This window comes from Pelophylax lessonae, assembly GCF_965119305.1.
Source record: "Pelophylax lessonae genome assembly, chromosome: 11".
NCBI classification, from domain to species: Eukaryota; Metazoa; Chordata; class Amphibia; order Anura; family Ranidae; genus Pelophylax; species Pelophylax lessonae.
This window is the reverse complement of record NC_138778.1, coordinates 205,281,103-205,305,292: the sequence shown is the minus strand read 5'-3', so window position 1 is coordinate 205,305,292 and position 24,190 is coordinate 205,281,103. Positions and strand designations below refer to the sequence as shown.

The 24,190-nt window shown below is 45.4% G+C and overlaps 1 protein-coding gene across 1 annotated transcript in view; it reads left to right on the top strand.

Moving 5' to 3' along the window:
- Nucleotides 1-24,190, top strand: part of LOC309566452 (uncharacterized protein) — a 253,261-nt gene that overhangs the window by 21,378 nt on the left and 207,693 nt on the right. Inside the window, exon 2 of the mRNA XM_082271598.1 lies at nt 17,007-17,234. Coding sequence (XP_082127724.1) covers nt 17,007-17,234 — 228 coding nt within the window. The remainder of the gene's footprint in view (nt 1-17,006; nt 17,235-24,190) is intronic.

Sequence of the window (24,190 nt, the reverse complement as noted above, 5' to 3'; positions counted from 1 at the left end):
TATTCCTCAATCTATTCCCTAAGTCCCTGAAATCGTTCTTTAGGATCCTCCACCTTCCTCTTACTTGGTCATTAGTGCCCACATGCACCATGACCGCTTGGTCATCCCCAGCCCCTCCCAATAATCTGTCTACCCGATCCGTGATGTGCTGAACTTGAGCGCCCGGTACTGTCCGACTACCGCGATCGTTTCGACAGATTGCCCAATCTGTCCTCTTGATAATTGAGTCCCCCACTACCACAACCTGTCTAACCTTTCCTGAGTCTCGGCCACCCTCCGTCCTGGAGCCACCACTCCCCTGGCAGCTGGCGGAGGGCACCTGCTCCAGCACTGCCACCCCTGAGCTGATATCCCCACCAACATGCAACTTGGCAAATTTGTTAGGGTGTATCAACTCAGGACTGGCCTCCCTGGCACTCTTCCCTCTACCCTTCACCCAACTGCCTACCTCTGATGCCTGCGTCTCCTCTACTCCTCCCTCCTCTATGCCAGCCCCTGCCAGCGCCTGATGGGTAATGTCCAAGCTCCTTTCCAGGTTGTTGATGCTACGCAGTGTTGCCACTTTGTTCTCCAGATCCAGGATCTGGGCTTCCAGAGTAACAAGTTGCACACATCTTGCACAGCAGTATTCACCCTCGATTGGTTCATTAAGGAACGCATACATGCAGCAAGAAGTGCACTGAGTGGCATCCCCAATCCTGTCGGACATTATTACTCTCTACTCTTTGGGGATAATTAGTAACGACCTGCTATTCCTTACCTACTCTACCTCTATCTCCCCTGGTGCTAACCCTAAGGTATTCACCAGTCGCTAAGATACTCACCAGTCGCTAAAATACTTACCAGTCCTCCCAGGTACTCAGTCGCAGAGCACGGTCAGTCAGTAGCAGTCAGTCGCAGAGCACAGTCAGTCGCAGAGCACGGTCAGTCGCAGAGCACGGTCAGTTATTTAATCCGTTAGGATCACAACTTTGTATCATGTCATTTAGTGTATTTACAAATGTTTTAATTGCTGCCGGTTCCACCCCCCTGCTCGCAGGGAAGAGAACCGGAAGACAGGTGCCGGCATCGGCCGAGCACACAGTGGGAGGACAGCGGGAGGACGGCGGGGGAGGAGGGGAGGACGGCGGGGGATCACAGGGGAAGGTGAATTTTAAAATGTAAAACAACAGATTTCCATGCAAAAGAATGTACCGCTTTTAGCACAGAAATTCTGACATAATCAGACTGCCAGGGAGGTTAAAGGTGACTTGGACATTTAGCCTTTGGAAAATTACGGTTTTTTTTTTGCGTTGTTTTTCCCACCCCTCATGCAAATACTGCTTTGGGACGTCCCAATGGTCAAGAAGATATGAAGCTGCGTCTGTCAATGAACGATAGAGAAAACTGGATTTTTGACTTACCGTAAAATCGTTTTCTCTGAAGTTCATTGAAAGACGCAGCACCCACCCCTCTAATTATGAGTGGAATGGCGTTGTTGTCTTCTAAACACTGCTTGCAACAAAACTGAGGGCAGTAGCAGAGTGTGTGGGGTTATGCCTGCAGGGACTGCCCCATAGGTGTGGTAAAGCTTTTTCCTGCCTAGTGTCCTACTCCTGTAGGGGGCAGCATAACCCAATGGTCAAGAAGATATGAAGCTGCATCTGTCAATGAACTTTGGAGAAAAGGATTTGACGGTAAGTCAAAAATCCAGTTTTTTTAAACATTACAAAAAAATGGAAACATTTGTAAAGAAAAATAAAATCTTAAAAAATTGTTATATTTTTTTTGTACATACTGTCACCAGTCAGCCAGTACAACCCTGATCACCACCACATCAGTAATATGATGCACTGGTGACAGTATGTAAAAAAAAAAAAAATGTGAAAAAAATATATATTTTTTTTCATTTCTTCATTTTCCAAAAAAATTGTGACAACAACATTTCAACTTAAAAAAACTTGCCATGTCCCTTACTAAATACCTTGGACTGTATACTTTCCAAAAAGGGATAATTTGGGGGATGTTTGTACTGTCCTGGCATTTTAAGGGCCTCAAGAAATTAGATAGGCTGTCAGTACATCACGACTGATCAATTTTCAAATATACAATATACAGTATTACCAAAAGTCCTGCCTTCACACACACGACCCCAAATGTCTTGGTATGCTGACGCCTTAAGAGTTACCTTCACTGGAACTAAGGGGCCATGCCCAACCCCTGAAAAGCAACCCCACACCAAAACCCCCCTCCACTAAATGCTTGGGACCAGTGCTCAAAGCAAGGTCCATAAAGACATGGATGAGCGAGTTTAGGCTGGGGGAACTTGACTGACCTGCACAGAGTCCTGACCTCAGCCCGATAGAAAACATTTGGGAAGAATTAGTGTGGAGACTGCGAGCCATGCCTTCTTGTCCAACTTCAGTGCCTGACCTCACAAATGCACTGCTGGAAGAATGGTTAAACATTCCCATAGACACACTCCTAAACCTTGTGGATAGCCTTCCCAGAAGAGTTAAAGCTGTTATAGCTGCAAAGGGTGGGCCAACTCAATATCGAACCCTACGGACTAAGACTGGGATACCATTAAAGTTCATGTGCATGTAAAGGCAGGCATCCCAATACTTTCGGTAATATGGTGTATATACCACAGTTTGTGGACTCTAAAACTTTCCTAGAGACTATAAAAAATATACACTGATTTGGATTATTTTCACATGATTTGGATTATTTTTAAATGTAGCAGAATACATTTTGGCCTAAATTTATGAAGAAAGATTATTTATTTGCAAAATTTTATAACAGAAAAACAAAAAAAAAATGGATTTTTGTCTTACCGTGAAATCCTTTTCTCTGATGTTCACTGACGGACACAGATTCATATCTTCATTAGACGGATGGGTTGTGCTGCTCTTCCTAGGAGTAGGACACTACGCGGAAAAGTTAACAAAGCTTAACTACGCCTATGGGGCAGTCCCAGGTGGTATACTCCCACTTCCTGCTCTAGGATATCAGTTTTGTAACCAGCAGTGTCAGAAGAATACATACCCCAACTCCACAGAAAGGGGAGGGTGCTGTGTCCGTCAATGAACATCAGAGAAAAGGATTTTACGGTAAGAGAAAAATCCAGTTTTCTCTTTCGTTCATTGATGGACACAGCTTCATATCTTCATTAGACGGATGGGACACTACAGCCCAAAGCAGTATCAGCATGAGGGGTGGGAAAAACACAGCAATAAACATATTCCCAAAAAGAAGGCTAACTTAGCCAACCAGGTAAACAGGAGCTCAACCAGGAATAACTGGAGCTCACCTACCAGAAAAAAAACCCTCAAGAGGCAGAAGTCTCTGCCACGGCATCTGCAGATGCAAAAACATCCACCTTGTACAACTTGTGTACAGACGCCCAGGTTGCCACTTTGCAAACCTGAACCACTGACGCCTGATGACGGAAAGCCCTTGTGGAATGCGCCCTAACAGGGAAACGGGGAACCTGACTCTTAAATGAATAGGCCTGTAACACCGTTTGCCTGATCCATCTGGAAATGGTTGCAGCAGATGCAGCCTGCCCCTTAGGAGGGCCATCCGTAAGGATAAGCAAGGAATCCGATTCCCGAATAGACTCAGTCGCCATCAAGTACACCCTGACCACATCCAACGAATGCAAAGCGACCTCCTTCGGATGTTTTTGCTTAGGACATAACAAAGGCAACACAATGTCCTCATTCAAGTGAAACCCCCGAAACTACCTTCGGAAGAAACGAATGACATCGGCAGAACACCACTTTGTCCCTATGAACCATCCGATAGGACGACCGACAGGACAATGCAGCCAGCTCCAAAACCCTGCGATCAGAAGTAATAACATCGAAGAAAGCCACTTTCTGTGACAAGGTAAGTAAAGGAATTTCATGTATATTCTCAAAGGGCGGTCATTGAAGGACCGACAGTACCAGGCAGAGGCGGCTCTAGACTTTTTGAGGCCTTAGGCGAAATTAAAATATGAGGCCCCCCTTGCGCGATAAAACCCCAGGCGCCCCAGGGAGCTATGTAAGAGGCACCGTGACCCAAGGACTCGAGAGCCATGTTTATGCCACGGTCTTATCTTCAGCAGAACTTCTGCTGAAGATAAGACCGTGGCATAAACATGGCTCTCAGTCAAGTCCTTGGGTCACGGTGCCTCTTACATAGCTCCCCCATGGGTATAAAAAAGGAGATCTCGATAGTGAGGCTGAGGTACCTTCCAGTTATTTTATTCAAAGATCAGCTTCCCCTCTGCCCTAGCAAATGGGTGCGTGCGCTCCTGCAAAGCGACATATGGGCACATCATTTTGCAGGAATCTGCCAACCTGCAGTATATGTTTTGGTGGCTGGTCAGCAAGTGCTAAAAGATAGGGGGGAAAAGAGAAACCCCGTCTGATATATTTTATTTTTATATATATATATATATATATTTACACTCACACACACACAGAGTTTGGTCAGAAATATGGTACACTTCATGAATCGCAGATGTCAAAGTGACGACATGTTTTGCGTTCAAAGCAGAAGTGATGTAACAGGGGACGGTAGGTGGCATCCCATATACTCCAAATATACAAAGAATACTGGACACACCAAACTGGATTAATAACGTCTCTGCAGCCTTTTTTTATTGGTTTTCATAAAAATTAACAATTCACTAACTCTTTTAACCACTTCAGCTCCAGAACATGTTACCCCCTTTATGCAGAAGTGCAGGCAGTCTACACCATTCATCTGGGATCTGGCACCTTATTAAAGCTGTGACACGTGACAGGCGTTATTCCCTTGAATTGTCCAGTGAGTTGGGGGGGATTGAGAGGGAAGCACTGAGTGGATGCACTGGTCTGGATATAAAATAAATTGTGAGGAATCCATCTGAGCACAGAGCACTTATATAAAGAAAAAACATACCATTGGGTTGTTATAAGATAAGAAGCAATAGCATGATTCATGATGAAGCAGAAGCACTGAGCACTTTATTATTTTTTTTAATCTAATTTTTTCAATTGCATAGGATTATAGGACGTTTCCCATATTAATTATATTTTTCATTTCAAGCCAGCCTGGAATGGTACTTATAACTTAAATATTCAAATTTCAGGAGGATGACAGGTGTCAGGACAGTCCTCTGCAGCTGCAGGCGGCGGCTGGCTGCCTCTTGGACAGGACAGGCCTTCTTTTTGCAGTCAGTCACCCACTCTGAGTCCTCCAGTCCAGCTCCAGTCCTTACCTTTTCGTCTTCTTCTTCTGGTCTGCTCTTATCTTCAAGTTCTCCTCGTGGTACCGATGCCGGGAGAATGCAGGGGAGGGGTTACGTGACATCACGTTGTGACATCATCGCTATCCCGGACCATGATTCATGGAATGCAGGAGAAAGAGGCGGAGACTCAGTGCAGCAGCAGCCCAACCAGAAGAAGCCGATGTGAGTGCGTCAGGGGCGTACCTAGAGCATTTGGCACCCGGGGCGGATCCTATATCTGGCACCCCTCCCCAGGCGGAAAGACGACGCACCACACATCGACGTGTCATCAAGTGCACTGCGGCCTTAAACCTGAAAGAATTCTCCTCCCTCTGCTCCCCCTGGGCGGCCAGGCCCCCCTCCTCCTCTTCCTCCTCTGCAAAAACGGCGCCGACTGACCTGAGGCACCAGACAGAAATACATTTAACTGCCAGTGGCATCACTAGGATTGCAGTCACCTGGTGCATTAAAACATGGTGTAACTCCTCCCCCAAAAAAGATGATTTTCCGGTTTTCTGAAAGTGCGCCAAAGATGCAGCATGTGGGACTTTTGGTGCGCTTTCAGAAAATGCAGGAAAAAAAAAAAAGCGCAATCTAATAGAAATCTATAGGACTGCAGCTATAACTGCGGGTAAAATGTAGGAAGACCCTCTTTACATTACACAGCCCCTGTACCTCTGGACCCCTTTACATTACACAGCCCCCGTACCTCTGGACCCCTTTACATTACACAGCCCCTGTACCTCTGGACCCCTTTACATTACACAGCCCCTGTACCTCTGGACCCCTTTACATTACACAGCCCCCGTACCTCTGGACCCCTTTACATTACACAGCCCCCGTACCTCTGGACCCCTTTACATTACACAGCCCCTGTACCTCTGGACCCCTTTACATTACACAGCCCCCGTACCTCTGGACCCCTTTACATTACACAGCCCCTGTACCTCTGGACCCCTTTACATTACACAGCCCCCGTACCCCTGGACCCCTTTACATTACACAGCCCCTGTACCTCTGGACCCCTTTACATTACACAGCCCCCGTACCTCTGGACCCCTTTACATTACACAGCCCCCAACACCTCTGGACCCCTTTACATTACACATCCCCCCACACCTCTGGACCCCTTTACATTACACATCCCCCTACACCTCTGGACCCCTTTACATTACACATCCCCCCACACCTCTGGACCCCTTTACATTACACATCCCCCCACACCTCTGGACCCCTTTACATTACACATCCCCCCACACCACCCCCCTCATGGAACCCTTTAGATTATACAGCCCCCCCCCCCCCAAATGAACCATTTACATTATACAGCCTCCCCCCATGGAACCCTTTAGATTATATATACAGTATATATACACAGCCCGCCCCCATGAACCATTTACATTACATTATACAACCCCCCCCATGGAATCCTTTAGATGATATATACAGCCCCCCACTCCCCCCCCCCATGGAATCCTTTAGATGATATATACAGCCCCCCACTCCCCCCCCCCATGGAATCCTTTAGATGATATATACAGCCCCCCACTCCCCCCCCCCATGGAATCCTTTAGATTATATATACAGCCCCCCCCCATGGAATCCTTTAGATTATATATACAGCCCCCCCCCCCATGGAACCCTTTAGATTATATATACAGTATATATACACAGCCCGCCCCCATGAACCATTTACATTACATTATACAACCCCCCCCCCCCATGGAATCCTTTAGATGATATATACAGCCCCCCACTCCCCCCCATGGAATCCTTTAGATGATATATACAGCCCCCCACTCCCCCCCCATGGAATCCTTTAGATTATATATACAGCCCCCCCCCCCCCCATGGAATCCTTTAGATTATATATACAGCCCCCCCATGGAATCCTTTAGATGATATATACAGCCCCCCACTCCCCCCCCCCATGGAATCCTTTAGATTATATATACAGCCCCCCACTCCCCCCCCCCATGGAATTCTTTAGATTATATATACAGCCCCCCCATGGAATCCTTTAGATGATATATACAGCCCCCCACTCCCCCCCCCCATGGAATCCTTTAGATTATATATACAGCCCCCCCCCCATGGAATCCTTTAGATTATATATACAGCCCCCCCCCCCCATGGAATCCTTTAGATGATATATACAGCCCCCCACTCCCCCCCCCATGGAATCCTTTAGATTATATATACAGCCCCCCCCCCATGGAATCCTTTAGATTATATATACAGCCCCCCCCATGGAATCCTTTAGATGATATATACAGCCCCCCACTCCCCCCCCCCCATGGAATCCTTTAGATGATATATACAGCCCCCCACTCCCCCCCCCATGGAATCCTTTAGATGATATATACAGCCCCCCCCCCCCCATGGAATCCTTTAGATGATATATACAGCCCCCCACTCCCCCCCCCCATGGAATCCTTTAGATGATATATACAGCCCCCCCATCCTCCCATCCTACCTTATTAGGAGAGCAGAGCAGGGAGCAGTCAGTGTAAAGCAGAACAGGGCAGGGAGAATCATCATCAGCGCTGAATATAGAGCGGGAATTACTGAAGTTAAACTTGCTAGTTCACAGCAGGTGATTGGTTGCTAGGGGGTCCTAGCAACCAATCACCTGCTCATTAATCGTCAGTGTCCGCCCGGGACCGCCCCACTGTATATTCAGCGCTGATGATTCTCCCTGTGGCTGTGCTGTTCTACACTCGCTGCCTCTTGCTCCGCTCTCCAGGGTCAGTGAGCGGCAGACTCGGCAGTTTGGTGGCCGGCTCTGGGTGTCACCCTGGGGCTCCCTGGCACTCCCCAATGTGTAGCACCCGGGGCGGACCGCCCCCCCCCCCCCGCCCCCTTGTTGGTACACCACTGGAGTGCGTGCACTGCGGGGCCTGGCTGGCTGGAGACTGGACTCGAGAATTGCCATACACCCACAGACAGTCTACTGGTGTAGCGCGTAGCGCTGCTGCGCCCGGCATTTAATGTTTATGTCAGGATGTGGAGTGTGCGGATGCGGCCCCCGGCGACCTGGCGTGTCGCAAGGTGAAGGACAACTCTATTCATTAAAAAAAAAAAAATGTTTGGGAAGGATCATGCGAGGCCCCTTTAAGTGCGAGGCCTTCGGCGGCTGCCTTACCGGCCTAATTAGAGAGCCGCCTCTGGTACCAGGTAAAGGTCCCAAGGAGGCACCAGGGACCGCACCGGCAGGGCCAGATGGCAAACCCCCTGCATGAAAGTGTGAACCAAGGAATTCGCACCCAACGGTTTTTGGAAGAAAATTGCCAAAGCTGATATCTGGCTCTTAATGGTGCCCAGAGCCAAAAGCTGATCTACATCTCGTTGGAGAAACCCCAATAGACGTGATACCAAAAAAGAAAGGGGGGAAACCCCCCTTAGACTCACACCAAATAATATACAATTTCCAAACTTGAATCTTCCTATCCACGGGACCCTAAAGACGGAGCATCCTCTATTGGTAGTAACGTGACTTTATTCAGCCTAGGAGTCCACCACAGGTGGTACTGTCAGTTTCTTCAAAAGAGACTCTTCAATAGGATATCTCCTAGCAAAACGGTTAGGTATCCCAGACAGAAAACAGTTTAGTCGCTCTGGATGGCCTGCGGGTGCCAAATTGCACCGGAGTAGCCGATGCAGCATCCTACATTTATAAAGTTTCTCACACTGACAGAATCCATGCCTCTACCAGAGCTTTCTCATGCGCGGTGGTGGAAGAGGAATCATCCTCACTATCCGAGCTCTCGAGGTGCGTGGACGCAGACACCGTGGGGTGGCTTGCGTTCACGGTGGTGGCAAATTTAGCCTCAAAGTCTGAGGGGGCAGATGAAACAGGTGAAGGTGGAGGGCGCTTTCTGCCAGGTCTTCTCTGCAAAACCAGGTCCACTTTAGATATTAATGACTGTAGGACCGCTGTCATGGCCTTCATGGTGGCCATAGCCGAGTGGGACCCCAAGGATCCCCCCCCCTTCCTTCTGAGAGTGGGTTCCACTGGCTCCATAATACCCCTAATACCCTTAATTAATACCCATAATACTCCTAACCACAGCGACATTCTCGCCCCAACACAGGGGGAATCACCTACGGTATACAGTGCCTTGCGAAAGTATTCAGCCCCCTTGAACTTTGCGACCTTTTCCCACATTTTAGGCTTCAAACATAAAGATATAAAACTGTAATTTTTTGTGAAGAATCAACAACACGTGGGACACAATCATGAAGTGGAACGAAATTTATTGGATATTTCAAACTTTGTTAACAAATACAGTGCCTTGCGAAAGTATTCGGCCCCCTTGAACTTTGCGACCTTTTGCCACATTTCAGGCTTCAAACATAAAGATATAAAACTGTAATTTTTTGTGAAGAATCAACAACAAGTGGGACACAATCATGAAGTGGAACAAAATTTATTGGATATTTCAAACTTTTTTTAACAAATAAAAAACTGAAAAATTGGGCGTGCAAAATTATTCAGCCCCTTTACTTTCAGTGCAGCAAACTTTCTCCAGAAGTTCAGTGAGGATCTCTGAATGATCCAATGTTGACCTAAATGACTAATGATGATAAATAGAATCCACCTGTGAGTAATCAAGTCTCCGTATGCATGTACCTGCACTGTGATAGTCTCAGAGGTCCGTTTAAAGTGCAGAGAGCATCATGAAGAACAAGGAACACACCAGGCAGGTCCGAGATACTGTTGTGGAGAAGTTTAAAGCCGGATTTGGATACAAAAAAGATTTCCCAAGCTTTAAACATCCCAAGGAGCACTGTGCAAGTGATAATATTGAAATGGAAGGAGTATCAGACCACTGCAAATCTACGAAGACCTGGCCGTCCCTCTAAACTTTCAGCTCATACAAGGAGAAGACTGATCAGAGATGCAGCCAAGAGGCCCATGATCACTCTGGATGAACTGCAGAGATCTACAGCTGAGGTGGGAGACTCTGTCCATAGGACAACAATCAGTCGTATACTGCACAAATCTGGCCTTTATGGATGAGTGGCAAGAAGAAATCCATTTCTTAAAGATATTCATAAAATGTGTCGTTTAAAGTTTGCCACAAGCCACCTGGGAGACACACCAAACATGTGGAAGAAGGTGCTCTGGTCAGATGAAACCAAAATCGAACTTTTTGGCAACAATGCAAAACGTTATGTTTGGCGTAAAAGCAGCACAGCTCATCACCCTGAACACACCATTCCCACTGTCAAACATGGTGGTGGCAGCATCATGGTTTGGGCCTGCTTTTCTTCAGCAGGGACAGGGAAGATGGTTAAAATTGATGGGAAGATGGATGGAGCCAAATACAGGCCCATTCTGGAAGAAAACCTGATGGAGCCTGCAAAAGACCTGAGACTGGGACGGAGATTTGTCTTCCAACAAGACAATGATCCAAAACATAAAGCAAAATCTACAATGGAATGGTTCACAAATAAACATATCCAGGTGTTAGAATGGCCAAGTCAAAGTCCAGACCTGAATAAAATCGAGAATCTGTGGAAAGAACTGAAAACTGCTGTTCACAAACGCTCTCCATCCAACCTCACTGAGCTCGAGCTGTTTTGCAAGGAGGAATGGGCAAAAATTTCAGTCTCTCGATGTGCAAAACTGATAGAGACTTACCCCAAGCGACTTACAGCTGTAATCGCAGCAAAAGGTGGCGCTACAAAGTATTAACTTAAGGGGGCTGAATAATTTTGCTCGCCCAATTTTTCAGTTCTAATCTACGTGATTATGCACAGCTAAGCCGCCCTGTCGCAGAAAATCTGCGTGGGCAAGTCGTTAAAGTCGCTGCAACTTGAAGTCACACAGATATGAATGGTACTCATTGGAAATCATGGGGTACAACTTGTTATGCGACAAGTCGCAAAAGTGTGAAAGGGGCCTTATGGATACATAACAGGGCATGAGAGGAAATCTTGTCAAGGTAAGGGAAATCCAGTCTTAAAGCGGTAGTATACTCGATTTTTTTACTTTTACCTACAGGTAAGCCTATAATAAGGCTTACCAGTAGGTACAATTAATATCTCCTAAACCTGCACAGTTTAGGAGATATTTGCCCTGCATGCAGCCGCTGACGCTAGCAGCGCATGCACTCTGAAGATCCGGCAGACCTTCAGAGTTCCTTGCCAGAAATTGACTCCCGTGCGCATGCGTCATTGCGGCTCTGGCCACTCACAGCGCCGGAGCCGCCGAACCCAGAAGAGACGCCGAGGGAGCATGACAGTTCCCACAGCGGTGTTCGGGCGTCCGTGTCGGGGCTTTGTTTTAAGGTAAGTATTTCATAATGAGCTAGTATGCAATGCATACTAGCTCATTATGCCTTTGTCTTGCAGGGTTTTTTTTTTTTTTTCGGCAGTATACAACCGCTTTAAGCCATAGACGATTTTTTTTTTTCTTTTTCAGTCAAATTTTGCCTCTGCACCATCCATCCCTTATCGCAGCCTTTTTCAACCAGGGTGCCCATTCACCCTGGGGTGCCTTCAGGTTTCTTCAGGGGTGCCTTGGCAAAATGCCCAAAATAGTTTTCAAGATAGCGGGTGGATCAAGCCTGCCTTTTAGTTACACAATGGGGTTCACTGTGCACAGGTGTTCATTGTGCACCATAACAACCTGCTAGCCGCTGGCATCCTAGCAACCAATTATGTCATTTGTTGATATGGAGGAGGTCGAGCGTCTGCTCAGCATCTTTGTTTGTCCCTCCCCTGCCCCTCTCCATCAGCGTTGGGGTCACATTAGCTGAATGAGGGAGAGAGACTGAAGGAGAAAAGAAACACTGAAATACTAGTCAGTACCAGTGTGCAAAGGTGTATTTGCATTAAAATAATAAATCACCTCTAACGTTGGGCATCCTGCATGTGTGGACATTGCTACAATATATAAAACTATTATTTCAGTTTATTCACATTTTAGAATGGGGTGCCTTGATATAATGCATAATTTTAAAGAGTGCTTCGATTGAAAAAAGATTGAGAAACCTTGCCTTATCTCTCTGCTCCCGTCATTCAGCAATGTGAGAAGAGAAAAAAAATGAATGCAGTATCTGTTTTGTTGGTTAAAGCTGACCACGTCACACATTAACAAAATAAAAAAGAGGGGATGTGCTCAAAGACACTAAAGCGAAGCTCTGGTCAGTGAAGGATTACAATGGGCAGCAGGTGCCTGGATCTCGAGACTCCAGTGGAGCCCATAAGCTTGTTAAAGAAATGTTCTGCACTTAAGTGCCATTTAGAGTTAGTCAGACAGGCTTCCTATTCCTCCTCTATACTGTATACACAGGGCCGGGACAAGGGGTGGGCAGGAGGGAGGGCCGCCCTGGGCACTGTGGTTTCATGTGAGGTGGGGGTGGGGGGGTGGGGGTGCTGCAAGGAGATTGAGGGGGAAGGGATTTGGGTTTGGAGGGGCAATTTGGGGGGCCGTCAGGTGGTAAGAATTGCTAGCAATGGTGTTTCAGGGGGATTAGTGCTAGGAGGGGTGTTTGTGCTAGAAGACGTGATATGGTGAAGGGGTGAGGAGAATTGTGTTAGGAGGGGAAATTGTTTATTAGGGGGATCGGTGCTAGAAGGGGTAATTTAAGGGGTGGATTTGTGCTAGGAGGGGGGATATGGAGTGGAGGGGGGGTGAGGATGTGTACTCAGAAGTGAAATTTGAGGGGTAGAGAATTTGTGCCAGGAGGGGGTAATTTTTTTTGGCGAGGGGGGGGGCATTTGTGTTGGGGGGATTTGGGGAAAGGGGGAAAAGATTTGTGCTGGGAGGGGGATTTCAGCAGGGGGTTGGATTTTTACTGGAGGGATTGATGCTTAGGGGGTGAGTGGGCAAATTAGTGCTCACATTTTTGGGAGGTGATTTTTGCTGACACATAATGCTCATACATCTTGGCACAGTTTGGCATCTTCGCATTGGGCTCTAGATGACCTTGTCCCGACACTGTGTATACACTACAATACTTCCTTTTAACTGTTCCTGGAAACATTGTTTTGATATTATCTGCCACCATTGCTTGTGAAATTTGCAAAAAGCATTCTGCTACAAAAGATCCAATTTATAATTCAGATTCTGCTCTCCAGAAATGCTTTTCAGACCTCATACATGATCCCACTAAACTAGAAAGGAGAGTGGAGGGGCATGTATTGCAAACTGCCTGAGACCAACAGTACACCTGTTCAACTCTGGCTCAAGTAAAGGCTCAGAAGGGGTCTGACTGAGGAGACACTTATCTCAAAATTCTCAGCATAGCAGCCCGCTAAATGTAGCAATCTTGCCTTTTTGGAATAATGGAAGAACGTCTTTTTGTGGGCTGATGCCAGCAAAGTGAGACAGTCATGGAAATATCACAGTAAGTGGTGCCTCAAATGTGGTGGTAATAGTATGTAGCTTCAGCCTCGGAGGGTCCACTGCAGAATGCCCACCGGAGGACCAGGCTACCACTTCAAAGTCTTGGTGACACTGCTCCATCTAAAGATGCTTGTGGGCCCTAGCCTTGAACCAAAAATAAATTGATAGCCTTCTGCGTGGTGTATAGGATCGCATATAAAGTAAATATCTACTTCAAGAGACAAGCCATGGAATTAGAATTTGGTGGCCAAAACTCCATATCATACCCATGACAGCACAGTAAAGATCCACATTTCCAACAAACGAGGATTATGGGATCACATATAAAAGTAGCAGACATGGTGGTTCATAGGCTTTGTCATCCTTTTTGGCCTGAAAAGTAGAACTGTATTTTGATTCTTTATATGGGCCAGAGATATCAACAAGATGTTTGCTTTCAGAAGGCAAAAGCCCTGGGGGACCTAACTTACTATCTGTTATGGCACCCCCTGGCAGGTGATGAGGGCTAACCCAAGGCATAGAATCAAAGTGGCATTTGGTCTTTACAAGATCTCTTGATGACTGAGCCAGACCTGGAACCCTAGTAGCCCCTGTTTACTTTGCTGCGAATCGCAAGCCCTTAGGATCACCCCACCAAGGGGATGGCTGAATGGAGAGTCCACAGTGTTGCAGGTGCAGGGCTGCAGAAGACAGAGTAGGTCCAGGCAGGGGTAGAGACTGGTACCTAAATACCATTCCTGTTTATAGGACAACCCAGAGTCACTACTGGGAAATCTAGAAGTCCTTGCAGAAATTCTGCAAGAACCATTGGAAGTCCTGGCAGGGATTCTCAGAGCAGGAGGTCTAGAAGACCTGGTAGGAATTTTGAAAGTACAAGCACACAATCTTGCATCAGTGTTGCCAACCCCTCGGAAGGAAATTTACTGGCAGAACGTCCAAAATTTACGGACGGCACCAATTTTTTACTGGCAAAAAATCATGAAATTTACTGACCAAGCCACATTTTTTACGGACACTGAAAAAAGTACCTAAAATAACAATTTTCAGTGCTAAACAGTGCAAATATCAATATTTTAACTATAAACATATAGCTAGTGCTATTAGCAATGTGTTTAAGTTAAACAAAAGTCAAAAAACATATTTCTCAAATTTACATGAAGGTTGGGTTACCATAACCCAGCCAGCACAGAGTTCCCCCTTACATCAGAGTCTGCAGACTCTGGTCAGACACGGTACAGGAGGTGGTCAGAGACTGCGGACATGGTACAGGAGGTGGTCAGAGACTGCGGACATGGTACAGGTGGTGGTCAGAGACTGCGGACATGGTACAGGAGGTGGTCAGAGACTGCGGACATGGTACAGGAGGTGGTCAGAGACTGCGGACATGGTACAGGAGGTGGTCAGAGACTGCGGACATGGTACAGGAGGTGGTCAGACACTGCGGACATGGTACAGGGGGTGGTCAGAGACTGCGGACATGGTACAGGAGGTGGTCAGACACTGCGGACATGGTACAGGAGGTGGTCAGACACTGCGAACATGGTACAGGAGGAGGTAGGACCTACCCATCCATCTATCTACCTACCTGTGTGATATCAGGGGAGCTACCAGTACCTACCCATCCATCTACCTACCTGGGTGATATCAGAGAAGCTACCTACCTACCCATCCATCTACCTACCTACCTGTGTGATATCAGGGGAGCTACTTACCTACCCGGTAGGTAGGTAGCTCCCCTGATATTACACGGGTAGGTAGATGGATGGGTAGGTAGGTAGCTCCCCTGTTATTACACGGGTAGGTAGATGGATGGGTAGGTAGGTAGCTCCCCTCATATCCCACAGGTACTACTGGTAGATAAATGAGTGGATAGATAGGTAGCTCCCCTGGGGTCCCGGAGTGGCAGTGAGGTGACAGGCAGTGAGGCAGGGAATGGAGTGACAGTGTCCGGCGGGGTCAGAGACTCAGATGCAGGGAAGTGGGTCAGGGAAGGCAAGGCAGTACAAGTTACAGCACTTACATGAAACATCTCTAACTCCTTGTGACGCCAGGACCAGTGTGTGCCCCCCCTCACCCTTCCATCCAGATGAGAGGAGCCGGCTCTGAGTCTGACTTACCTGCGGTGGATGGATTGGACAGTCAGTGGCCATGGTGCCCAGCACGGCTATGCCCGCACGGATAGGTAGGTGACCCCCTCCATAGCTCACGCCGATCGCCCCCCCCCCTCGGTAAGCGGATGAAGATCAGGCTGTGTCAGGCGAAGTTCCGTCCAGATGTACTCCTCCAGTCCCGGCCGGCTTCATCACACAGGCGGGAAAACTTAAATGAGTGAGGAGGGGTGGAGGCAGAGGCGGGCCGTGACACTCGTCCGACGTTGATAACTCGGGGATCTCCGGAACTGCGCGCCGCGCATGCGCAGTTCTGACAGTGCCGCCGCCGCCGTAGATTTACTGCCACTTTTCTCCTGCTACGGGCATATACGGGCAGGAGAAAAGTGCCCTGTTTTAACGGGCTGTCCGTAAATCTACGGGCGGTTGGCAACACTGTCTTGCATGCTTGTCCATGATCATATTGTATACACCCTACCTTATACTCTTGTAACAGAATTAGTAATAATAAAAATGTGCATAATAATATCAATGTGCATGATATGCTGTTTAATAACACCATCATAATAATAATAATAATTTCTCAAATTTTCATGTGGCTATACACAATGGGGGGGGGGGGGGGAATTTATTAAAACTGGAGCACAGAGAATATGGTGCAGCTGTGTATGGTAACCAATTAGCTTTTGAATTTACCTTATTTAATTAAGCTTTGACAATGGGCCCTCATTCACACTGAGGGCTGGTATGAAATCGTGTGAGTTCAGCTGAACTCGCACAATTTCAAACCCAGATTTTTAATGTGGGTTCGGGGGTGATTTGACAGACATCTGTGCGAGTTCCTGCACAGATGTCTGTTGAAATTGCCCTAAAGCCGCCAAAAGTAAGGCAGGAGCTACTTTTGGGAATCGGTGCGGCGTTGCGCAGATTCGCGCCGAGCCGTTGCCGGCAATAGGCTCCATTTGGCATGCAATTTGACATTTCAAATCGCATGTCAAATCAGCCTAATGTGAATGGGGCTAAAACCTAGAGGCTGATTGGTTACGATGCACAGCTGCACTACATTCTCTGTGCTTCAGTTTTACTAAATCTTCCCCAATTCTTCTCTATGACAGATATTGTTGAAATACTCTGATGTTATAATACAACGTATTGATGTCATATGCCCTGTCTTCAACTTCATTGACTTCACATGGGGAGATCTAGATGATGTGTGCTCTGTATCTTGTATGACGTAAAACTAAATAAAACAGTTTATAAAAAAAACAAAATTATTTTCGTTGCTGTTTCTACTTAGGGATGACATAATAAGTGGCCTGTCTGATAAATATTTGAGTATAAAGGACTTTCAGGCCACTGCTGAAGACGAGATCACTGTTAAAGCCAGGGAACGGCTCCAAGTCCTATCAATGGAGAACGATCGCTGGCTGGTGAAAAAGGTACAGGTGACTGGAGAAGGGGACCCTGTAACGGGATATGTGCCTTGTGTTCACCTGGTAAAAGAGAGGCCAGTGGAAAAGCAGAGGTAAGTCAAGCAGACAGAGAAGATTGGGTTGTGGAGGTCTTGCTAATTAGTGAATTGTTAGGCTCAGTTCACGCTGATGCGACAATCGCACCGACTTTGGAGCGCTATTTCAACATACAGTATCTCACAAAATTGAGTACACCCCTCACATTTTTGTAAATATTTTATTTTATCTTTTCATGTGACATTACTGAAGAAATTACACTTTGCTACAATGTAAAGTAGTGAGTGTACAGCTTGTATAACAGTGTACATTTGCGGTCCCCTCAAAATAACTCAACACACAGCCATTAATGTCTAAACCGCTGGCAACAAAAGTGAGTACACCCCTAAGTTAAAATTTCCAAATTGGGCTCAATTAGCCATATTCCCTCCCTGATGTCACATGACTTGTTAGTGTTACCAATGCTGTATCTTGGCCTAGGCCAACAAGGCACTTTGCAGGGGGGAGACAAAAAAGCCGCCCCCACATGAAAAAAACAGCCTACTCCCGGCTCCTGCATGAAAAAAGTCCCCACACTTAAGCTACACTTTTAGTGTAGCGCCAGTCCTATAGGCTGGACAGGGCCGAGTGGAAGGGTCTAGGCGGCAAATCGGACTGGTGCCCCCTTAAAGCAGCCACACTGCTGCCAATATGATAATACTGGCCGGCGACCAATGACTGGCCTGGCGTTTGGACAGACCGGTGGTCACACTTAATACAACTGGCAGCCACCAATACTAGTAAGTGTGGCACTGGCAGCAGGTCTTAGCAGCCTAATGCTCCTCCTACCCTCCTCTGCGGCGTACCAGGCTTTTGTAGTCTTCTGGATGAGAAGTAAAGCTGGAACATATACTTTTTTTGCTCATGGTTTTTGCAACCTGCTGATTTGTCTTAGGTTTTTCTTTATAGGAACATCTCAATGGCAGTTAATCCTGTTTTTTTTTTAGCAAAATGTATTGTATTTAAACATACACAGGTAAAAGATCTTTCAGTCTGTGTGTTGACATATTTTGGGGTCATTTTTGGCCTGATTGAGTCCTAATGCTTTGACTATTAAACTGGTTTGTGAATGTCACATGACCACCTTCAAATGTAGTTGGGCAGGTCCCCAACCCCAGTGTTCCTCCTGGGATAAGTGGTACTGACAGCCAAGAGCGGTACCTGTGTTGTCAAATCAGCATTGTATGTCCAATAATCCACAAATATGGATTTAGCCCAACCCTATCTGCTGGCCCAATGTGATGTCATTTAGGGATATTTTAGCAGGTAAATATGAGCACTTCCACCACTGGAAGTGCTTTTGTTATCACTTAGCAGTGGCATTTGTTCTGACATCAGTTTGAGATGTTTCAGTGATCATTCAGAATTCATTGACAGGTGCACTTGACCTCCTTCTGACCCGCATTTACCTGTGCTTAATGCAGATTTTGCATTCTAATAGACTTGCATAGGTATGGAAAACCTACTTGAAGCAAGCAAAAGACTATCAACACAGCTTAGGATCCATTCACACCAGCTGCTGCGTTAATGATGCCTAAAGAGGAAGGGGTGTGGTTTCCAGATGACAGGGGAGGTCTTAAACAGGAAGGGGTGTGGCCATTGCAGAAAGGGGTGGGTCATATTTAAATGAGGGGGTGCATGAGTTTAGTCAGGCCTAGGGCAGCACAAAACCTAAATACACCACTGATGTGTGGGTCAATTTAATGTTAACATAATTGTTATCAGGAAAAGCAATAATTGTTTGGTCAAACGGCGGGGCCATTTTAATTGGAGATGGCTGCAGGATTGTTGCTTCTTCTAGGTTTGGATGGGACAAAGTATCAAAAGTGACTAAACTAGTTAATTTTTTCACTCCACCAGCCTAGATTCCCCCTCATTCCTGCAGGCACTATTTCCTTTTCAGAAGCATTTGTCTTTGTGCCACTATTGTCTTTATAGGCAATACTTCATCTTTTACCCAGCCTGCTATAGGTAAATCCGTCTTCACAGACACTGTGCTTTTCTCTGTCATGGGTTTGTAAGAATATTTAATAATAACTCGCTGTGCCTCCATTATGTCGGAATATAACAGTGTCTATTTATGTCAATAAGCAAAGATCTGTGAGGTAGGAGAATCTCAACTTATTTCCACAAATCAATATGTAGCGAATTATTTTTAATTGATTAATTTCTTTTTAAAAGCATATACCAATCTTAGTGAAAACAGTCTACAGTATGGAATATATATAAGAATATTTATTCACAAGACATGTATTCACAATAAATGATCAAACAGGAAGTGACACAATAAGATAACTCTACATAAAATACAAACTTAAAACAATCAATGCAATGTGATGGTTAGCTCAATAATGAAAGTGAAAGCAAGATTACCATTTCCCCAGGTATAGCATAAACCATAGGTAAGTGTTCTATATAAACAGACCACAATTGTCTGCGAATCGCACAGCCGAAAGTCATTCCACTGCAGATGGAGCGAGAATAAGCCATGCAAAACGGAAGACTAAATTCGCAATAATGCGCTAAATCTGATATTGATAAAAATGTATAAAAACAAAAATCAGCTTTTTAGAGAAAAATCTACTATGGTTTGTACGGCTGGGATTGTAATCGTATTACCCTTAAATATGCAATATAAAAAATATAAGGAAGGAAATAAACAATTGTTAAATAATCAAATAAACATACAAGGTATATTTACCACACTTAAGATGGCTGCTAGCTTTAAATGGTCGTTACCAGAGTCCTTAAGATGGATGCCTTTCTTAAGATGGTGGCTTCCCTCCAAGTTTCAGATAAATGATGGAGCAAGATGGAGTATGTCTGGATGAGTAGTAGTGTGTATGTTGTGAGTGTAATGTGTGTTGTCAGTAGTGTAATGTGTCTCGTCTCACATCTGGGTCCTTCTTTTTATATGGTTTGAACAAAGGACTATTAAAATTACCATAAGTTAAACCCAGAGGGAGGAACATTATCCCCATTGGTTGGGATATTCTATACCTTAACTGGTGAGGTCATAGTCACACCTCTCCTAATAACCCAATATTTTGTATAATAAAATTAAAGGATGATTTCTCTATATTTAAGATTAATCATAAAAGCAATATAAAAACTTGTCCATACTCTCAGTACATACATAAATGTCCAGCTATATCTCCATCATTCACCCTGGCAAGTAATGCCATTTCAATAATTATATTTTTAATACAATATATATACTTATATTGGAAATATCTAAATTATCCCAAGACTGCATTTGGTATTTCGTCCAAAGAGGGCAGTATTGTACCGTTCATTAGATTTTGTATTTAGACTAATTAGAACATATTCTTATCTGATGACCTTTGACCTGTCTGGCCAGTGAAGATCCATTAATTATTTGAATTCTGACATAACTGTCAGACATTTAGACTAGGATTGGAAGATCTATAGTGTCTGGCTTGTAGTATTTATGATACCTTAAACACTTAAACACAAACTTCTCTGAAATGAGGTAATTAGTGACAAGATACACATGTTCTTACACTTAATAGAAAAGTATTCTAAGTAAGATTACTACTGTAAGAATATAAACCCAAAATGTGATATAACATTCCTAAATATATATGTATATGCCTTACATAATATAATGACATAATTATTGCTAATATCTTCTCACACATAATAATATATCTTAAAAATATATAGTTCAAATGAATCTAATGAATACACTATTGCCATTGTCTATTGTTAAATACTTACAGACAGACTAGTCTGGCTAAAATCAGTGACTAGTATGGTGTCTCGCTAATTGACCCTTATCTGATGAAATGTCCATGTTCCCCTTTATTTATGACAAAAGGAATACAAAGACCTCTGTTGAAATTCTACTCTCTCTTGTAACAGACATTTTGCACCAGAACATATATGAACTTTCATTCACCTTCAAACAAGATGGAAGCTATGCTGTTCACAATCTATATGCATAAGATGGAATATACATGGCTTTTTAAATCCATTTTTTTTTTCTATTATTTAATCACCCCAATAATCCCGACAGGTTCCACATGCTGTAATGCCATGTAAGCTACCAGCAGATTCTTCCCCAAAGGCGTATACCTCTGCTGTGCCCCAATCAGTTGTATGGACCAGAACCCAATTGGTACTGCCCTCTTGCCTTTCTCATAACTTGGCTGCCATTATCCCCATGAGGCTACATTGTTATTTACCATCACATCAGGAGCTCTAGGTGGGGTATGAAAGCTCTCCAATTCCCCAGTTTTCCTAAAAACTTTTGATTCTTTCAGGGCTTCTTTCAGATTTGTTGGTTCTGGGGAGTTCTGAATGGTACAGGCTGAGGTATCTTAGGGACTGGTCCTGTCCACATTATTCCAAGGAACTTGACTTCTTTGGCTGGGCCTTGGATTTTCTCTTTGTTAACAACCCACCCCCTTCCTGTCAGGTGGTTCACTATGACAGGAAGTGTCTCTTCAATTTCCTCTATTGATATAGAGATCATGATGTCATCAATGTAGTGAAACACTGAAATCTTCAGATTGAGGTGGCTCAAGTTCCTGGCAACTAATCCATGGGAAATTGTAGGGTAGTGTAAATATCCTTGCAGCACAACCTGGAAAGTATATTGTCGTCCTTCCCAAGTGAAATCAAATTGGTCTTGTGACTCTGGGGCAATGCGGATTGAAAAGAAAGCATTCGCTAGGAGCAACAGGAGGTGTAGCGCCCAAATTAGCACAGGTTGCCAACAGGATCCAGAAGAGTAGAGCCATTGGACACCAGGAGAGTGCTGGAAGAGCAGGAGGCACAGCAAGGTGTAAGTCTCTAGAGAGCTCCAGAGGAGCTAGGCAAACTTGTGCAGTGGTAAGTCCAGGCAGAGGGTCAAACACAGAAAGCCAATCCGAGGGTAAGGTTGGTAGGGTAAACAGGAACTGGCCGAGATCTTTAAGCAGCGAAATCTATAGTGTGAGCCGGGGTCATGCACAGGAGAACTGACAGGTAAATGGAGAGGAGTCCTTGAAGCAAGCCGTACATGGTAGATCAGCAGGAGCGAGGTTGGTGGAGCAAGCCAGAGGGTCAAAGCCAGGAGGAGAAGATCAAGCAGAGTCAGGAGAAAGCCGGGTCACAACAGAAAATCCAACAGAAGAATACAGGAGCTCAGGAACACAGGGAATCTGACGATAATCCAGCAATGAGAAGGATCCCACAGCAGCCTTTAATAGGCCAGCAAGTGGCTGTGTCTGTCAAGCATTGCCTTTGTGCTGCTGCGTAAGCCTGCTCGCTGTTCTCACGCCAGGGTGTACAGGGATGCGCCGGATGCACCCATTAGTACTACTAGCAACATTGCCAGCTCTCCTATGGCCATTTCCCTGACATCCCCACTGTGTCTCAATACTCTGCCCTAACAAAACATCTATCCTCAAGATATTATCTGGCAACTCTGAAATCAATACTTTAGCATCAAATCGTGGTCCTTTATTAATTGACATAGTAACATGAACCTGTACAGCTTTTGTAATCCTGCCTCCTAAACCCATAAATTCTTACACTAGGTCCTGAAAACTTTGATGAATTAGCATGTAAAACAGTCACTTCCACTCCAGTGTCAACTAAAGGCAAAACCTTTGTTGGTTCCCGTTTTGTTCTCCACCAGTCAATGGTACGTGAGGGCGTCAATCCCCAGCAGTTAGAGGGGGCACATGTGCTGCTGGAGACCCACCTGTCAATACTTTGAATTCTCACCCCAGTCTATCAAATCATCGTGTCATCGTATCTGTTACAGGATACAAGGATCTTACTTTACCATCGCTCTTTGGTGGTATTTGGTTTTTAATGGGCATGGTATGAGAATAAGACCAGTTAATGAGTGGGGGCACATGGGTATACACATGAAGAGGGGTGTCGTCTTGGATTAGGGGAATGATCACTGGATAATGGGCACCATCTTGGGTTAGGGGAGCAGTAACAGAAGGCAAGACATGGGTGTGATTTGGAGGAGGGAAGGGAAGAGTTGGGGCAGAGGGCATGGTAATATCCCTTAGATCCTTGCATGCTGAGAATACCTTTTTATTAGATCCCTTAACAACATTTGTCCATTTCTAAAACATAGCGGCTGTGCTAATTCAATCTATTTCTTCCCTAAGTACACCAGCACCAAGCATATCATACCACATCTGCCCACGTGTCACTTTCAACCTTCTTTTAACCCTAGCTGTGCTTGTCCAACCTCCTTCCTGTTGGCAGCAAGCACACCTTTGCTGGGTTTAGACTCTGCCTCTAGCTCCCCAATTTCAGCTAACAATGAGGTAAGCTGGTGCACCTTTCCACTATTTCCCAATCCCCCTAACAAAGATAATAGAGAAGTCCTCATAGCCTGTGGTCGACAACGCATGCTGGATCTAAATAACTCCATGTCTGGGCCTTCCCAGTTATCTATGCTTACTCCTGCCACACAATCCATAATTCTAACTCATGCAATGATGTCCTTTAATTTTTGACCAAGGGGATGTGGGCTCAATGTCGATATGAGATGGAAATACCAACAATATGGCATGTTGCAGCATATCAAGCAGCGGAAAATTACCTCCAATCTCTCTAACCCTCCGTAAAACCTGCCTAATCTGTGGGTGCAGTGCCAGCTGCCCTATATCAATTGCTTCTCTCGTATTCAATAACATGCTGTCAGCACCAACATCCCAAAGTCATAATAACTAGAGTTGATCGAACACCTAGATGTCCGGGTTCGGCAGGTCCGGTCGAACTTGGTTCATGACTCGGACTTAACCCGAACTTTACCCCGATCCCGAACCCCATTGAAGTCAATGGTGACCCGAACTTTTGAGCACTAAAATGGCTCTAAAAAAAACATGGAAAGGGCTAGAGGGCTGCAAATGGCAGCAAAATCTTCTTAAGAGCATGGCAATTGCTCTGCAAACAAATGTGGATAGGGAAATAACTTAAAATAACATAAAATACATAA